We start from the raw sequence: 20087 nt of genomic DNA on the forward strand, positions 1-20087 counted from the left end.
TCTAATTTATTTTTTTCTAGGTCATCTCTGCTTCATTGCTCTTTAAGTGACCCTATGGACTCATTAAATCTTTCAGCATGATATTTATGCAACCCTATTTAATGAGTCCTCCAACACCTTGAATTCTCTGGATCTCATACCTATTATTTCAGCGGCAAACTTCTGAGTTTAATTAATCGTACTCTTTCTGGACACAAAGGAGGTCAGGAAAAGGTTGCTGCGCTTGTAGATAGCCCCTTTGTTGCCACATTTAAAGATCTTCGAAGAGACCCGCAATAACCCGTGGGAATTTAGGTATTTAGACGTTCCTACACTAGGAAACTTTTCTTTGTTTCTTGCTTAAATGTTTCGTAAGTTACCTCAAGGGACTTCCCTTCACTCAAACTCTAGAGCAAAATTTGGAGAAGCCCCGGGGCACCTGGGTGGCTCCTTCGGTGAAGCATCCTCCTTCTGTGAAATTTCACGTATTTATGTGAAGGGTACTCTTGGGATCAATCTTAGAGGAAAAAAAAAATCACTCTTTTCTAGCAAATGCACGATGGCTTTATCTACTATTACTTTTTATTCATTCATTTTGTGTTCAGCCGTAGTCTATCAATGGAAATATTATGAGGTGAGCGAGAAACATTTGGGGGAAATATTAAACGTGGCCCAAAAAATGTACCTTTCATATACTGGTAGAAAAGGACTTTTTGTTCTTTTTCGGATACAAAACAGTGCAATTTTTTTTGTTCTGTTTTAGCAATGAAACCTCTTTTCCCACAGAACATGAGAAATGGTTTATTTTTATATTGCTTTTTATATGTAGAAAGCTGAAGGGACCAAATCATGATGTGATTAAAGATTTTCTTAAGGTCCAGGTATTGTGGGAATACCTATCTCTTTTGAAAACAAATATTTTTGCTACACAGGAAGCTCAGTTGACCTTCTAAAGGAAAAACAAGTCGAGGACCAGCCTTTAGAAGCCTGATGGAGCACAGCAACTAAAATGGGGTACTTAGGTCTCTCTTGCATTTGTTTCGAAAAACAAAACCCAAGTCATGTGTTCTGAGCTTCATTGCCATTTACCTCCTTGGAGAGAATTCAGTATCCCATCTGTGGTATTAAATGTTTCACAATAACTTTCAAAAATACCAGGAGAGTAACAATAAGTGCATCAAAAACAAACAAGCAAAAATCCAATGATGCTGATAGCTGATGACTTAAAACATGCCCTGAACATTTATAGACAAATGAAGAAGACATTGTCAAGGTCTTTCTGATGCCTTCCTGGAGAAATCAATATTTCCCGCCCCTCCCCTGCCCGTGATAAAGTCCACACGGGGTCACCACAGGAACAAGATCATCACCTTGGGGAGGACAGGGAAGGAATTCATAGCCAGGCTGAGGCTTTGCTCTAAATGGCATTCTCTCCCTTTCTCTAGTGTCACAGTCCGTAGTAAAAAAATAAAAAGGCTCAAAGGGTTCAGGCTCGTGATTAGGCCAAAAACTTAAAATACAATAAACCTCCAGGAAAGCAGCTTAAAGCTTTTCCTTCCAGGTGCCACCACCAGGAGGGGTAGGAATGTACTAGATCCCTGCTTGTCAAATGTGGTCCATGGAAATGTGGCAGTAAGGGCATCCCCTGGACTCAGGTGAGAAATGCAGATCTCAGGTTCCACCCAGACCTCTGGAATCAGCATCTGCATTTTCATAGGATCTCCAGATAATTCATACACTCATTGAAGTTAGAAAAGTGCTGAGCTAGAGCATTAATGAATGTGCTGATGGATGTAGCGGACAAGAAGGAAATTGCAGCTTTTTTTTTTTCCCCAGTAAAGTTGTTGTTTTCACTAATTCTTCGACATGTTTCTAAATGTTCTGCTTCACAGATCAATGAGGGCTTGAAGATGAAAACATCATAAGCCTCACTGTAGGTCTCTGCTTTCAGTACATCAGAATAGATGTATTCTGCTTTCTCTATAATCACAATAACACCTCTTTTCTCCCTGAAATGCACGCGCACTGGAATGGTTTTGGCCAGTTTTCTTATTAGCAAGAGGAATACGATAGATTTCATGATGCATTTCCTCTGGCGAGTTAAAGTCCTCTCTAACATCTGAGCTTCATTTTGCTTCAACCAGGAGCCCCTGGCCCAGGCGTCCCTATGAGTGAGGTCTTTTCAAGAGCTCTTGATTTTAGAGAATCCTGAGCTATCCCCTGAATTCAAAACATCATGTGGGAATACAATGACTTTTACTGGATTTTTAAAAGGACGGGTGTAGTCAATTGAATGGAGTGGTCAGGAAGACTCCCCGAGAGTTCATTTAATCCCACTGGAGTTTAAGATAATAAGACTGTGGGCAACCAGAGCTGCAAGAAGTAGGAACTTAAAAATGTCTCAAAAGCAGAAATAATAGTGTGAGTTTAAGAGAGAAAGATCGAGTTCTAAAAGGAAGCCAGTTTTGCAACTAGAGAAATAAAATGAAGAAAGGGGAAGAAGACAATAAGGGGAGAATGGAATTGATGCCAAGAAGAGAGAGAACAATGATGAAAAAATAAATACCAGGGAAAGACAGGTAAAGGTGAAGGTGCATCATGGGAATAGCTAGAAACTATGGCAGGAAAAGCATGGGAATGTAGAGAAAGGCTGGCGGGGGACGAGGGTGGCGTGAAAAACAAAGGAGCGAGTCCAAGATGTCTGTAAACTTGATGGCCACATGCCACCCCTCTCTCAAAAGCGACCCCTCCCATCCAGTCCTACCTGGCCGGAAGGACGGTGGTCACCACTTGAGAGCTTGAGGGTTGGGGGGAGTAAAGTTGGGGGAAACAGAGGGATCCTCATGGCAAGTTTCCGACAAGAATGAGGAGGAACCGTCCCCCTGTGTGGGAAAAAAAGGGAGGCTGTCATTTTTGTGGCATTGAAATGGATTTCTAATCATCGGTTGTTTCAAATTCTTGGTCTGGGAGCTCTCTTGGAGTACCTTCTAGAATGGAGATTTAAAATCTCCGTATCCTTTGTCTATTCCAACACTTCCAACCACAAATGCAATAGGATTGGCAACTGAATTCTCCTTGGTTCTTGCCTGCCCTCTGTAGGAATTAGTTGTTAAATATGATTGCAACTAGTAGTTTCAAGAAATTCTTTACAAAATCCCACTACTGTCAAGAAACTTGAAAAGAGATTGTATGGAATCCCTGACAGCAACTGAACAAAGCAGCCCAATGAGTCTGGGCTGAATGGCTATACTTTTCTCTCTCAAAGAGAGAAAACTATTTTTTAAATACATGAAGTTAGTTTTGTTAGCCCTCTGCATAACTCGTTTGTTAAAAAGTTATGTATCAAGCACCAAGTATGCGCCAGGCATTGTTCTTGGGTGCCTAGAACTCAAGAGCATCAGTGAGCAAAACAGTCCAAACCCCTGCCCTCCAATGTAAATGCAGCTTGTGTTCCACTGGGGAGGGATCAACACTGAATGACACACCTAAGAAAGAAGTAAATGACCTAATGAGAGAAGGTGATAAATGCTCTGAAACACAGCAAGTAGAGCAGAATAAAAGGAAGAGGAGATACTAGGAATGGGGAAGTAGGGGAAAGTAAAGTGGTCATGGAAGGCCTCTTTGAAAAGAAAGTGGTCATGGAAGGCCTCTCTGAAAAGAAAGCTTTGAGCAAAGACTTGAGCCACAGGAGGGAGGTGCCCAAGCAGACCCTTGAGAGATGAACATTCTGGGCAGAGGTCCATACAACAGTCCAAGGTGGCATTGGCCTGGGTTGTTGGGTCCCAGCAAGGAAGCCAGGTTGGCTGGAGCAGAGGGCAGGTCAATGAGGAAACAAAGAGAGGATACAGCAAAGTGGAGTCAGATCATGTCAGACCTTGTAGACTTTTATTTCTCAGAGAGATGGGAGCCATGAAAGAGTCTTGAACTGAGGAGTGAGCTGATTTATGTTCTAAAAGATGACTCTGTCTGCCCTGTTGGGAGTAGATTGTGAGTGGGCACGTGATGAAGTGGGAAGACCAGTTAGGAGGCTATTGAGAAATCCAGTTGAGAAATGAGGGTGGCTTTGACTGGGGTAATGGCACTGCAATTGGTACCTTAACAATTATAAAGATGTCCTAACTCTTTTATACTTTGCAAGTCCTGCGGTATTTGTGATCCCACCTAGAACAAAGTCCCAATAATCAATTAAAGAATTGCAACAGCTCATTATATAGTTCCTAAAATCTAAGAACTATTAAAAAAAAAAAACAATATGTAAGATTCAAAGGAAAAAGAGAAGAAAATCCTTTCCAGCCAAAGCTAGAAGACAACATATTCCCTATTCTCTCCATGTCACAAAACTATATACATGCTGCTGGCTACTATTTGAGACAGGATTTCCCATATACTAGCATAATTTGGGAGGGCAAAATCCATTTTGATGCCAAAATAGTTAAACATGTTAAGTTCCCCCGATTACATCAGGTTGTTTGTGTGAGTGTGTGCCTGTGTGTGTGCGTGTGCGTGTGTGTGCGTGTGCATGTGTGCATGTGTGATGGTCACAGACGGTATGCAGTGGAGAATCCATGCAAACTATCAGAAACGTCATGAACTGTTTATTATTCCATCACAAACATTAGCAAAAGTTAAATCCACCTCTGATAAAACTCTTTGAAATGTAAAACTCTTTGAAATATGGAAATACTACTTGAGCCTCAGTTTCAACTACAAAGTCAAAGACCTCCTTGTCAAATTCAAAGATTATCCTCAGCAAATGATTATAATAAATGTAGAAGACTTGTATTAATTGACATTTATTGACAAAAAATGCATAACCAGGACTCCAAGTGGTAGGTTTGTTACATTAATTTGGCCTTAGGCAGGATACATGGGAAACAGAGAATGTGACTCTTGCTTTTAGAAACTGCTTTCCCATTTTGAACTGAAATTTTCTTTAGCATTTTTCAGCTCAGTGGTTGTGCATTTTTCCTTCTGCAATAACTTTTCCTCTGGTCTCTGCATGCTGCTTCCTCAAATGTTTCAAAGCACCAGGACATTTCCTTTTTGGATATTCTACAGGTACATATTTTTCTTGGTTTGAATTTGCCATCCTTCCCGCGAAAATGTTGAGGACCACGGTAAAATCAGGTAGTGGTTCCTTGAAATGAAATGAAATGAAATCTTTACATTCCTTGCCTTAAACAGTATTTAGGGTGTGTGTGTTTGAATATTTTTATTATTCTGGTTATACCAAAGCAGGGCTTTAAAAACAAACTAGAGATACATTTGGAATAAAACATCTAATTACTATTGGCAAAATTCATGTAAATCATGCACAATGGCAGGCACACAGAGTAGAAGTCAACCCAAAAGGTTTTGTGGGCTATCTGTGGTTGTGTGAACTCATTTTTAAGGGCAGATAAAAGTCAATGGGATTAAAGTCCATCTTATCCAAATTCCTGATGTTAATCTTAGTACTTTCTGGGGAGACTGTGAACCCCATCAACACATATACTCTCTCTGCTCTAGCAGGTGGTGAGTATTCTCTTTGGGTCCCCTTCCCTCCAAACTGTATACCCATCACTGCACTCCCACATTTACTTATCCTTAGGAAAGACAGTAAGGACAAAGGAAGGGGAAAGAAAGCTAATGGGGTAAAGAAAAGGGGGAGGAATCAAGGACAACCACGTGAATCTCTCTTCCAATTTTGTTTAAATCTCAAACCCAGTTGCCTTACAGGGGCTAATAGATAACAGAAACCCATGAGGCAACCTGGGGAATGCCATACAGGCCGAAGGCGAGCCTCTTCTCTGTCCTAGAGATTTGTTTACATGTTGGCTCTTTGTAATCATATAATCTAATTTTTTAAAAGATTTTATTTTTAGGTAATCTCTACACCCAATGTGGGGCTTGAACTCACAGCCCTGAGACCAAGAGTCGCGTGCTCCACTGACTGAGCCAGCCAAGTGCCCCCATATAATCTAATTTTTAAAGAGAAATTAAAAAAAAAAGAAAATTTCCAAGCATTAAATAATAGCGTGAGGGTTTTGTAATGTGCTAACTTGCCTAGGCTGAACTACATTTCGAGAGTTCCCTTTCCAGGTAGGGTGAGTTATAGGGGAGCCTCTCCTGAGAATTGGAGGGCTTGAAGAGGGAGGCAGCAGGCATCTGTAACACACACATGCTGTTGCAGATCTGTTGAATGGGGTCTGGAATCACTTTCCCTTCTCTTTGGGTCTTTAGTTGTTCCTACTGCTGGGCCAGGTGTGTGTGTGTTCAGCTCTGTGATAAAGACTCAGTCTTTTGGAGGTTCTGCTTCTCTAGGTGAACTCCAACCAATACAGATGTTAATGAATTCAAACGTATTAGAAACACCATGTGGAGATTTTTTATTTCTGGTTAGGAGTTGGACCATCCTTCTCACAGAAAACAACTAAAAAACCTGGATTTGGGATTGAAACTATTTTCTTTAAAGAATCTAAGAACCACAAAAATTTAAAGAATGATCAGGCCCAAACTGCAGAACCTCAAACCTAGACAGGGAAGCCACTTTTGCCCTGATGGGCTTTTGCTAATGCTGAAAATTTTGAATTCATCTTTTGAAAGCCTGGTAGGGTGGGGCCACAACTCAAAGCCTGGGACCTGTACAGAATGAGGAATCTCAGGGGAAACTTTCCCTACAATAAGCCAGACATACAGATTGTAGATTAGAAAATAAACCAAATAGCACTTATGGAATCAAATAGAACACAAAAGCTAGAATTAAAAACTCAGTGGAAAAGTAGAAGAGCAGTGTAAACAAAGAATTGGTAAATTAGAAAAAGGGTCAGAGAAAAATTGTCCACAGGGTAGCACAGAGAAACAAAAAGATGGAAAATATGAAAAAAGTTAAAAGACTGAGTTGATGGAGTAAAAGGTCCATTTTATTTTATATGTGAATAATGTGAATGAAGCCATTTTTGCTGACACAATGTCTGAGTTTCTACAGAAGTGAGGAAAATTATCCATCCAGTCACCTCAAACACATATTTAGATACATTTTAGAAAAACGGCACAGAACACAACAAAAAAAAATCCTAAATGCAAGAAAAGGAGGAAAAATGAAAGCTATTACCAAAAGAATTACACTGAGACTAACAGCTTCTCAATAATAAGAGAAGCCAGAGGACAGGGGAATTTTATCTTCAATGTGCTAAAAGAAAATAACTGTCAACCTGAAATTTTATACACAGTGAAAGTATCCTTCCAGAATGAAGGTAAAATAAAGACATATTCAGACAAAAATGAGAACAAAACCAAAAACCCCAGAGTTTGCCATCAGTAGACTGTATAAAAGAACTTCTAAAGGTTGTAGAAGATAATGGTCCCAAATGGACGGTCTGAGACACAAGATAGAATGCTGAACAAAAAATCTTGTGAATATGTAGATAAGTCTAAATGAACACTGACTGTATAACATAGAATAAGAAAGTCTTATTTGTTTAGAAATATGTACACATTTATTAATAAATTTTAAAAATATATCATGAAAAGGCAGAGTCAAACGGTTCTAATGTTCTAGTATTGCCCAGAAGGAGAGTCAATGTATCCAAGCTTTACATTCAAGAAAATAATGAATAGCTACACTTTTTAAAAAGGTAATTATTCACATTGATCAAATGAAAAAAAAGTTTCTTTCACAGAAAAAAAAAACCCAAACCTAAATTATTGGGTGGGTCTACCAAGACTTGACAACAAGCAAAACATAGTTAATGGGCAGCCAGTTTGCACTCTGTGGTCTAGCTTCATTGAGACGGTCCAATGGGTGATGGCAGGGAGAAACCACATTTCCCCATCAAGTCACAAAGGATCAGGGAACACACAAATGAATCATGTAAGGAAGAAGCTTTTACTTTAAATGCCCCAGTGTCTTTTCTCCCTGAACACTGGGAAGGCAAGACTGAAATCACAACATTGAGAGTTCTGTCTCAGGGCCCAGTGGTAGGTCTGACAAAACTAACTTAACCCAGAGGGATGAGTCACTCATCCTGTTCATTCTAAAGATGTCAGGGAAATGAGGAAAATCAGTCTATATTCCCCTGGTAGAGGGAAAAAAAAAAAAATAAGAGCCAGTAGGCCACATAATGAAATGTTCTTTCGCTTATAAATTAAAATGCCCTAAAGCTTCCTGGAATTCTCTCTTATTGATGAGCTCAATTTAAAACAGTAAACTTGTGTTTTTAGAAGCATCAAAGACAAATTAAATGTCAGAGAAAAAGTAAATTCCACATTTATTGACTGTTTTATGAGGTTATGGAGACGGTTCATTAAAAAGACCCCTTAAAAGATGATTCTTCTTGTAATGAGAGCCAGTAGCTGCAAAGTGATCAATATACATTGGAATATTTGCAGCAGATTCGGGGCAACTCTGATTAACGATGCCTCAGCATGTTAAAATAAATCTTTTTGAAGTGTTCAGGAGAAAGGCAGAATGTCCTTTTTATAATGAATCAGTTTAGAGTTGAATGTGACCACAGAGGTTATGGTTTCTCTCTACTGGTGGTTGGGTTGTGGGTTGCTTCTATCACCCTTTGTACATATATAACCTTTTCCTATTGGCTTTGGCAAATCCAGGGATGGAAATTCCAAGGAAACCAATTATGTCACTTATATAATTGGTGGGCTTTATTGCATCCATCTTAAGAACTCTGTAGCTATAGATTTCATAAAAAGACACACCTGGAACAAAGCTGAAAATAGCATACACTCAGGGACTGAATAAAATATTTCACTGCTAGGATACATGCAACTGAACATTTTTTCAGAATTTAGAACTTTACCGAAAAGGAACTGAATATTCTCTTTCAAGGATGTCTACTATTGTTTGTAACTTAAGAAATTTCAGAGGGACTTATGTACAGGAATGCACAGTGTAATTCTACATCAAATTGAGGGCCAAAATATTTATCTATTGCATAAGTTGCCTCTAGAAATCACCTACTTCCATTTTCCTCAATGCCCTCAAAAATTACATACAAAAGGAATAGACTCGTTGATCTCTTTTTTAGTGGAGAAAAAATGGACTCTACATATGAAAAAGGCCTAGTGCATGTCACAAAGTTGGACATTCTAAAGTAAATTTTCACACTGTGGCTGGCCAAATTTGGTTCCCTACCAAATATGTGCCAGTAGGATGGAGGTTCTTGGTCTAAGTGTGGAAATGAAATGGTTTTGACTGAGGCACATTGTCTTCTGACTGTTCTATTGGAGGACGGTAACAATTTTAGGAACTTGAGTTGATACTTACAGATCATAAGCCCGTGGTTGAGTAAAAGGTTAGAAGGTTACACTTTGAATTAATCTTCATATGTAGCTTGCTCTACATCCAGCCAGAACTCCTTGCCATTGAAGAACTGTTGTCTTTCAGCAATTGGCTTTTCAAATTTCTTTTGTTAAAAAATACTTGTTCAATTTTAAAGGAGTTGTTTGGTTATCGAAGGTGTGGAAAATTATGCAGCTTGTGATTGTGGTTCAGAACAGCTCAAAATAGTAATACTAGGAGAATATAGGCATGTAAAAATAGCTTCCTCCCTGTTTCGGAGGAGGTTAGGAACATTAAACACATTATTACATTAGTTAGAATAAGTGGACGAAGAGAAACTAAGTGATTATATTTGACATGTTGGTGAAAGAAACTGACAAACAGGAAGAAATATGATGCCATGTAGTGTATATTTTTGCTGTAAGCAAAAGATTAGCTATTATTGGTTTCAAGGTAGAAAACTGCTTATTGCATCTTAAAATACTTGAAGAAGGAACTCTACTCCCCTCAGTAACCTCTGGAAAAGTTTGTCATGTGTCCTCTTCCTAGGAGGGTTGCAATTATCTTTAATATTACCTACTGTAGAGTCAACTCAATTACTTTGTCCAACATTCAGTGATGGAACAGCTCATAAATTTCTAGATGTCATAAAATCATTCCACCTTCTCATCTTTCTGACTGAATGCAAGTGACTCCCTTAACCTCTTTTATAAACACTGCTGGTCAGTTTCATTCCCTTGAGTTACTATTCTTTCTGTATTGTTTCTGCTTTTGTTAATTTCCCTCATGTCTATGTTGAGCTTCAAAGGCCATTCTGATACTGGATGTGAAGAGGGATTATTTCAAAGCCGGTGCTATCCTATTTCTGGTCCACAGCCAACAATTACCAGGAGCATGGATGAATGCTACTCGGGCCTGGACTTTCACTTGCCTATATTTGCTTCCCTGTGCTTTGTTCTTTCTCCACATAACCTATAGTTGATCTTATTTACTTCACTGTTTATTATTGTTCCTTCATATCACAGACATTTCCTTTGATTAGCCACTGTGTCCTACAATATTAACTGTCATGATTTCTTATGTTATTGTTAAAGTCATGGTTCCCAAGCACAACATTTTTTAAGCCTTGAAGAACACCTCTTAAGAAATGCTTTCGTTTGACATGAAATCAAAAATCTCCAGGCAACCTTCAAATCCGGACACAAGATGGTCATAAGGGCAACATGGTTGAAAAGCAGAGAGCTATCACTATGGTTCCTATTTACAATCATAAAGAAGGCAACAGAAATAAATGCTGGTGAGGTTGTGGAGAAAAAGGAACCCCCATGCACAGTTGGTGGGAATGCAAATTGGTACAGCCACTGTGGAAAATAGTATGGAGGCTCCAGTATATCCACTACTGGGTATTTACTCCCCCCAAAAACCAAAACCACTAACTTGAAAAAGTACATGCACCCCTATGTTTACTGCAGCATTATTTACAATAGCCAAGATATGGAAGCAAACTGAGTGTCCATCTATAGATGAATGGATTAAAAAAAATTAGGTATATTTATACATTGGAATATGACTCAGCCATAAAAAAAGAATGAGATCTTGCCATTTGCAACAACATGGATCGAGCTAGAGGGTATTATGCTAAGGTAATTAAGTCAGACAGAGGAAGACAAATACCATATGATTTCACTCATATGTAGAATTTAAGAAACAAAACAAATAAAAAAAAAGAGAGAGGCAAAAAATCCAGACTTTAAATACAGAGAACAAACTGGTAGTTGTCAAAGGGGAGGTGGGTGAAGGGATGGAAGGGGATTAAGAGTACATTTATCATAATGAGCACTAAGTAATGTATAAATTGTTGAATCATTATATTGTACACCTGAAACTAATATAACACCGTATATTAACTATATGTCAATAAAAATGAAAAAAATAAAAATAGAATAAATAAACATAATACCTCCCAAAGGCCTTTTCTCCATATACCATGATTTTGGGGGTTAGAGCTTCAATATGTGAATTTTAGGGGGACACAATTCAGTCCATAGTACCATTTGATTCTGATTATTAGCTATATTTGGACAGACTAAACTGATCATGTGCAGACAGGCTCAGAATTTTGCAAACAAAACAAAACAAAAATGAAGTTAAAAGAACTACTATAAATTTATAGAAACACTTCAAATCTCTTGCTAAGAGGCCAAAAAAGAAGAAACGGGAAATTGCTATATAAATATGGTGGTGGCACAGACGGTTAATTACCTACCTAATTGCCATTTCTATTTCTTTGATAAGAAAACATCAGTTTTGTTTAGGTGCCTGTTGACTATGACACTGAGGAGAAGCTGGACTCCCCTCCACCCTTTTGAGTGAGCCTTAATTGCACTAAGCCAGTCATGCAAATGACACTCTCCTGCCTGTGATTGGTTTTAGGAATGGGTATATGGAACAATCCTAGACAATGGGGAGAAGGGTATCAGGAAGATTTAGGAAGGTTTTCCTTAATCCTATAAGATGAAGGCATTGCCTTTTTTGCCTTTGAATGGTTTTATGTAATGTTGTGATGCATGGAGCTATGGCAGCCATCTTGTGACTACAGGTTTACAGCTTAGGCATGAAAGGCAACAAAGTGAGATGGCATGGTGGAAATTCTAAAAATACCTGGATTCTTGATGAGGTTGCTGAGCTGTTAAATTAACCCATCCTCAAACTGTGACATGTCTAAACTTCCAATAATAGGACTTACTAAGTTTATTATTGTGTAAGCCAGTTTTAACTGAGTTTTCTGTAAAATTGCTATAGAATGCACCTTGACTGATAAGTTGTCCAATACTTATTCTTCTAGTGCATAGTTATATCCAGCGCAGAAGTTTAAAGGTGCTTTAACACCTACCAAAGTTGATTTTAATCATGATGACCTAGAACAGTAACAGAATCTTTTTAGGGTTTTTTTTATACTGTTACATAACTGAAACACATTTGTGATTGCATTGTATCTATAAGACAAGTAGCTGACATTTTTAGACCAAAAACAAAAACAAAGCAAAATAAAACTCTGCAGGAAGAACAATGTCTCACGAGAGAGATTTTTTTTTTAATACAAAAACTGGTTAATGAGATAGTAATTATAACCAGGGTATATTATGTCAGTGTACAAAATAATGACATGTGAATTCAGACAGCATGGATTGAAAATGTATATATTTGAATATATCACCTGGGACTGATTATTAAGGTGTTAATGTATTTCTTAAATTCCAGCTGGAACTGAATCTTTTGCTCTAAACATTCTGAAAGATCAATCCCAAATGGAAAATATAGCAATTTCTGAAATTATCTTAAAACTTATTACTAATGCATAATCAACCCAAGATGATGGCTAAGAATATTCAAATTGCATGTTTACATGAAAAACATAAAAATTAGCAGCATACTTAAGTAATTATTAATTCTCAGATTTTCATTACTGCTTCATCCATATTGCCAGGCAACATAGGAGTTAAAAATATTAAATAAATCTCTAATAAATACAAAAGGAGAAGAGCAGAAATAACCACAAAGCTATATTTAGAATTATCCCCCCAAAATTCTATAAGAAGTAAATTGATGAATGGACTATACAATGAAACGAAAATAACACTTTTAAGCTTTGCAGGTTCATAGAGTACTTGTATGGAATAGCAATACCTTTTAGAGTAGATATTTTAAACCACACATAGAATAATAATAAAACTGAAAAGCACACTTTTCACAGACAAATATTCAGTGATGAATCAAAATGTAGGTAATGATCTAAAATCAAGATGCTGTTTGCCAACCTAAAAGTATTTGATTTACAGATGATCAGTGTGCTTAAAGTTAATATTCATGAAACAGTTGATTTTGACCAAATGATAAGGATAAGGTAATTTTAAAGAGGAGCTACAATAAACTATTACTACAGGGGGAAAGAAGATTTGTTTTTTTTTTTCTGGTTTATGAGAACATTTTTTGGATAAAAAACCAGAGTGATTTTGGTACAGGACATCCCCTGCTGGACAGAGTCCACCATTACAATATTTTATTAGAGCAGAAGAGGCTTGGCCAATTCCTCTAATTCTCTCTATTCTGGCAGGGAGAGAGGGAAGGTACTTCAAAGATACCTGAACCACACCTCACACCAACTGCAACCAAGATGTCAGGAGCTGGGTTCCGAGCATTTGCAATGTGTAAAGCTCACCAGTTGATGATAAATATGTACTGAATATTGCTAGAAAGATGTTCACCATGGCTGAGGAAGATAGAGGAGTTTACCATGTCAGAATGGATCTGAGACTGTGTGCAAGGTACATGACCTACAGAGGTCTTATTCTAATTGAATGGAAAGAAAATGAAGTTATTGTGTATTATTATTCGGTTCAGTTTACCTTGGGCTTTTCGTCCAGGATCTGCTGACGTATCTCCTTGTGTTTCTCTACAAGTTTTTCTTGCCGTTTACTTTGGGCCTCTTCTAACTATAAGAAAGTTACAAAGAAAGTAATTTTCATCTGAACATTCAAGGGAATGTTTTCAAAAAAACTTGAAAGCTTTTCAGATCTATGCATACATTGAATTATTTCATATCCTGATCAAAAACTGCCCTTACAAGTGTAGGAGACTGTTGGTTAAGTGTTGGTTCTCGGTGATGGGGCACAGGGTGGGGGTAGGGTGATCTATAGATTCTGCTCTTTTTACATTTTTGTTAATGTTTAGATGAGCCTTTTTATATATAGGTTTGCAATTAAACTTAAAGAAACATTGATTACAGAACGCCTCCTCTTTAAGCAGCTCTTCTGGGTGCTGGTGATAAATGGATACAAGGCATGGCATTTCCCCTCAGAGGCTCACACTGTGCTTGCCAAACATTCATACATGGTTTGCAAAACAGAGAGAGATTAACTGACGTACCCTCTTGATGTACTGCACCACCTCTTGGATGTATGACCGGATCATCTCTGTCTTTTCCCTAAGAGCAAATGACAACTAGATCATTATATGACGTCATCCTGCGTTAACAAATAGGTGAATTTCAGACTTTCAGGTGAAAGTTCACAGAACTTTCCACAATCTCATTGCTGCTTCAAGAAAGGTACAGTCTGCCCAAGGACAAGCAAGCTAAATGCTGGGAAAGTTGCCCGACAGTATGGGAACTGAGGACTGGGTTTTTTCCTAAGGGCAACTCTTTACTCCATCTTTATCTGAAAGATCCCTGGGTGTGCCTTAGTCATTTATTGAACTGCTCTTTGACTTCCATGTTAAAACCTTTACAAAAGGGATCTTTTGAAAGGTTAATTAGAGGAGAAATTTCACAGATGGGTCTTTATGTGGTTAAGAAGCTGTTATCCTGAACAGAATAAAATAATCCCCAGGTGACAGGTGGGAGAGAAGGGGTTCTTTCTCCTCACTCTTCCATTTGACTTTTGTCTTTGGATTTAGCCTCTGTTATCTTCTCCTGCCTTTTTTTGTCCATTTTCTTCTTTAATTCCTTCTTCTCTCTGAAGTCAAAATGTAAGTAAAAGGGAAAAAAAAAGATAAATGAAACGGCAGTTTGTGTGCAACACGTTTACAGACACAAGCCCATTGTAAAGAGAATGCAGGCTTACTTCTCACAGATTTCTTTGAGCTTCTTCAGCTGATTGTTCTGACATTCTTCAGCAACATCCGTCAATTTTTGAATAAGCTGGGGAAAGAAAATGTGTTTGCTGTTTTACATGATCTTAAACAAAGCACCCTCTCCCCTGGAACCCCCAGACAGCAGTATCTGGAGTTAGAAAAACTGTGATTGATGTTTAACAATAGTTAAAATTACCAGGCATCTAACAGGCAAGGGGGACATGATTTAAAACCATCACATTATCTAGGTTTTAATATCAAAGTCTTCTTCTTCTCTCCTTTTTAATTAAAGGGATTCCTTAGATTATCGTGCTGGTTTCTGCAGCTTGGCTCGGTGCAATGACAAGTAACATGGAGGTTCAGTTTCCAGTCCCCACTCTAGGACATCAAAAATATGATTTTGGTCAAGAGTGCTACATTTTCTGAACTTACATGTTCTTGGTTATAAATGGGATGATCAATGCCTTTGTCTCTTGGACATACAGTGAAGCTCAAAATCATATGAGGTTGGTACGAATGTAAGTTATAATCAACCGTGGATTGGAATTCTTGGTTTCCACCTAATTCATTGTTTAATTGCTTCGAGGACCATGAGTTGCCCACCTTAGATAGAAATTGATGTTTGCGTCCTTGTGTAGGTAACTTCCAAAGACCATCAGAACTTCTCTTCTATGGTATGGTACCATTGAATTTTCATACATGCCATGAAAGCAATTCTTTCACTGTTTTGCATCTATTTTCTTATCAAACCAAGCTTCCAGAGGGCAGCAACTGTGTCTGGGTTTGCATATCCTTGGCCCTCCACACCATTCCTAGTGTTTAGTCGGTGCTCAGTAAATGCTTATCAGTTACATGAGGGTCATTTTGCCCTCCAGCCCCATCTTTTTCTCTTTTCCACATGAAGAACCTATAGAACCTTCTGTCATGACTCAGGCAGCTGTGGTAACTGGACTCCATCCTTCTGATTGGAGCCCCAAGCAGACGGTGTGGACTTCCTCTGAAAGCCCCCCACTGCTGTTTGCCAGTGAGGGGAATTCTCAGATACCGCAGGGTAAGCTGACCAGTTTAACATAAGTGGTTGCTGCAACAGGGACAAGGCAATCTAATCAGAGTCCCAGCAAACTTTCATGGCTAATTTATATATGGCCCATACAGTTTGAAGAGTTTTAATTGTATTCAATTCCTATTCAATTCCAGGAGCTGCACTGTGAGGTTGTGCTTTTATCTTTGTTTTACATATGAAGACACTGACATGTGTGGTTCAAGTTCTGGGCTCCCAGCCACAGAGGTGGTAAGTGGCATAGCTGGGTATAAACCCAGCAAATCAGGCTTTGTGGCTTGTGGCCTTCACCACTATCCCATGCTCTTTTCATGATTTTAGAAATTATTTAAAAAAAAAAACAAAACCTTTCTTGGGGCACCTGGGTGGCTCAGTCGTTAAGCGTCTGCCTTCAGCTCAGGTCATGATCCCAGGGTCCTGGGATCGAGCCCCGCATCGGGCTCCCTGCTCAGCGGGAAGCCTGCTTCTCCCTCCCCCACTCCCCCTGCTTGTGTTCCCTCTTTCACTGTGTCTCTCTCTGTCAAACAAATAAATAAAATCTTTAAAAATAAAATAAAATAATAAAACCCTTCTTAAGAGAATGAAAACTTAAGGGAGAAATTCTCTTAGAGAACTATAATAAAGAGGGCACATTAAATTAACGTTAATGTGAAATTTGATGCATTCATCTGTGAAGTGGATTAAATCTGAGCAAATATGAACTGGGACTTGGGTCAGCAGCAAACCTATTTGATCATTCAAAAGAGACTGCCTGATCGGGACCATCACAATTAAAGAAATCATGAAATATTACAGCTTTGTAGTGCCATTTATCAAGCTGTCTAGACGTAAAATGTCGGTGTGCAAACACTGGAAATTTCCTTGAGGATTCCCGCAATCTCTATTCCAGCTGAGGGTATGCACCCAGCGCCTTTCCTTTCCCTCAAGATCTTTCTTCTCTCTCATTCACTCCGACGAGTTAACAGTGTTATCCCCAACACTGGCTGCAACATCAGAACCGCTCCTGGGTAACTTCCTAAAATGCAGATTCCAGGGCCAGCACCTAGGCCTATGGACTCCAAAGGTCTAGGGGGAGGGCCTGGAAATCAGTATTTTCAAAATTTCTGGTGATTTGGGTATTTTGTCCTATCTTGGAGGTCTGCGTGGGCCTGTCCTCATTCTACAGACCATTGTTGACTCTCCCAGCAACGCTTCTGAATTCAACAACCCTCATACTTCTGTTTCTACTTTGTCATCTGTATCATTCACCTGACTCCAGAATATTCTCTTATTGGTTACGCCAGCATCTACTCACATTTCTTGCTTTCCTTCCACCTCCTGCCCTCATCCTCAGCCACCTCACCATCCAGTCATGGAAACCCCTGAGCTTGAGCTCCCACAGCCCTTATCCCCACCCAGTTCTGACTTTTATTTTGATTTGGTGTCACCCTCCTGTACAATTGGCAGCACTACATTCCCTCAAAGTTCCACAGGGGTTCCGTGCCTGCTGCATCCCCTGGCCTTCCTCATTGCTCCTCCCTCAGACCATCTGCACTTGCTCTTTACTTTTCTCGGGAGGAGTTTCCACTTCCTTTGCTTCCGGAACACACACCTTTACCTAAACTACTCAATTTAGCCACAATTCAACAAATATGTCTCAGGTACCTTAAACACCTGGCACTATTCTACAAACTCCGAGCCAATGACTTGGCTTTCTAGATCTTGTTACTCAAAGTGTAGCATAACCATGTCACACCAGCAGCACTGGCATTGCCTGGGAACACAACAGAAATGCAAATTCTCAGGCCCTACCCCAGATCAACTAAATCCAAATCTGATTTTAAATAGGATTTTCGGGAGATTTGTGTTCATGTTACAGTTTGAGAGGCACTGTCTAGATTATTGAGAAAGATGGAGACAATCTAGAAGAAGCCCTCTGTTATGGACTGAATGTTTGTGTCCCCCCCGCCCCCGCAAATGTATATATTGAAATCCTAACCCCTAATGTGATGGTATTAAGAGGTGGGGCTTTGGGAGGTGATTAGGTCATGAAGTTTGAGCCCTCGTGATAGGAACAGTGCCCTTATAAAAGAGATCCTGCAGAGCTCTACTGCCCCTTCAGCCGTGTGAGGACTCCATGAGGAAATGCCCATCTATGAACCAGGAAGTGGGCTTTCACTAGACATCGGAGCTGTTGGCTACATCTTGGACTTTGGGCTTCAGAACTGTGAGAAATAAGTGTTTGTTGTTTAAGCCACTTTATCTATGGTAAGAGACTAAGACATTCCCTCAAATTCCCTCTTTTCTGTCTCAAAAGATCTTTGGCATTTTATCTACATTCTCTTCATTACCTCAAACTCAGCTCCCTCACATCTGACATAGGGATAACGTCTCCCTCCTGAGGTGGTTGTGAAAGTTGAAAGGAAAATCACATATACAAGACCACTTTGTAGGTCCCTACCTTGGTTTCCTTACCCTTCCTTCCAAGAGAAAGGTTCTCGCCCTTGTTTTCCATCCTGTCTTCTCCAACCTGTGGCAGGACCTGATCAACCATTTCATGGAGATTTGTGAACTGCTCCTGTTACCTGTCTCTCACGGCTTTGTGTTAATGGCATTCTGGTGCAGATTTTTGCTAACTCTGGTCTGGATTCTGAGAATTCCTTTCCTACCTTTCCTGCCCTCAGTCTCTCCTTACTCCTGCCACTCCATCCCAAATATTTTTCCTTCTTGTATGTACCAAAGCCTTAACTGGCCCTCTATCCCCAAATATGTTATGCTCCGGCTCCAAATTTCCTTTCTAGGCTAGCATTCATCATACCCAATAACCTAGGCAGTATTCTGCTCTTTGAACTGTCCAGGCACACACCTGCTTCTATACTTTGTCTCATGTTATTCTTCCACCTTGATGATATTTCCATTTGAATGGGAGACAGCACAAAATAGGACATGCCCATGAATGCAGAAAGTTCCATTACGCTGGGCTGCTCTAACCAAGGGAGTGGGTACTTGTGGAGGGATGCACTTGTCCATGCCCCTTTCTTTTCTAACTAAACCAGCCTTTGGGGATACTCCCCTTTGACTGCCCAGATAACTCTAGGCTTGGCCCCTTAACCGGCTTTTGTAAAAGATGCCAATTATCGATACTGACCTTTGTGTGTTATTTTATTATTGCTCCCTAAAAGAATGTCACCACTGCAAACTCCTTTTCTTAATAATTTTTTTTGGAACCCCAGACTCTACACAAAATAGGTGCTCAGAAAATGTTGTGAATGAAATCTTTTATGTTTTAAAACCATACTGATCCTGACCTTGGTGAGAACAATGAAGCATCATGTCCAAGCCATGGGCTGTCTTATTGGAAATACTTTCAAAACTATATGGTTTGGGTACTTAACAAGCGAAGTTTTGTTTCTTTGAAACAAATGCCTTATTGTGAAATCCAGGGATGTTTTTAAAAACATGGTTTTTGCATGCAACTGATGAAAACTGTTTCTGTAAAATCACAAAGAATATGTTTTAAAAAGGAAAACATCTCTGTGTTTAATATGTTTAATATGTCACAGATATGTGACTGTCTTTCCATTGTGCTCAGTTAACCTTGGGCTCCCCCATTCTTCCATACTACAAACCCCTCCCTCTAGCATTCTGTCCTTTCCAGCTATTTCCAAAAGACTGTCACTCTTACTGTAATTCTGCCTTTTCGATATTTGCTGTTTTCTTTTACTCTTCCTCAACTTAAGGTCCAGGAGGTAGAATGATTAATATTATGTCTTTGTTAATAATATGCCACTATTGTCAGATTCCCATAAAACTGGCAATGGGATCATATATACATATGCATCAATAATTTATCCCTTTCCTACACTAAAAAGAGAGTTGGGGCTCACCTATGGTTTTCTCTACCCAACACTCCTTCTCCAGGAAGAAGTTCTGCTTTCTGAGAACTGGCTCTGTGCCCAATGTGGCTCCCATGGGAGCTACTGTATTCTTTATCCCCATCCCTTGACCAAGGTAACTGGTCCCCGGGGAGACACTGATCCAAGCTGGACCAGGCATAACCTGAGTTGAGCAACAGGTGATTGGCCTAAGGTTGCAAGTTTGGCCAATCACATTACCCTCATAAGGCTTTCCTCCAGATTTTTCCAACCTGCTACTGGA

The 20087-nt window shown here is 39.3% G+C and overlaps 1 protein-coding gene across 2 annotated transcripts in view; it reads right to left on the bottom strand.

The window, feature by feature from the left end:
• PLCB1 (phospholipase C beta 1) overlaps window positions 1-20087 on the bottom strand; it is a 696279-nt gene that overhangs the window by 65133 nt on the left and 611059 nt on the right. Inside the window, exons 28-32 of one of the 2 annotated variants that reach the window (XM_088026705.1) lie at window positions 14881-14957; window positions 14683-14772; window positions 14186-14243; window positions 13666-13752; window positions 2744-2861 (exon numbers count right to left, since the gene is read on the bottom strand). In XM_088026705.1, coding sequence (XP_087882831.1) covers window positions 2763-2861; window positions 13666-13752; window positions 14186-14243; window positions 14683-14772; window positions 14881-14957 — 411 coding nt within the window. In that variant the 3' untranslated portion in view covers window positions 2744-2762. The remainder of the gene's footprint in view (window positions 1-2743; window positions 2862-13665; window positions 13753-14185; window positions 14244-14682; window positions 14773-14880; window positions 14958-20087) is intronic. The other variant, XM_028112967.2, reaches the window with a different exon arrangement.

This window comes from Eumetopias jubatus, unplaced genomic scaffold (assembly GCF_037043125.1).
Source record: "Eumetopias jubatus isolate StellerSeaLion01/CBP00866 unplaced genomic scaffold, mEumJub1_p1.0 scaffold_9, whole genome shotgun sequence".
Classification (NCBI taxonomy): Eukaryota; Metazoa; Chordata; class Mammalia; order Carnivora; family Otariidae; genus Eumetopias; species Eumetopias jubatus.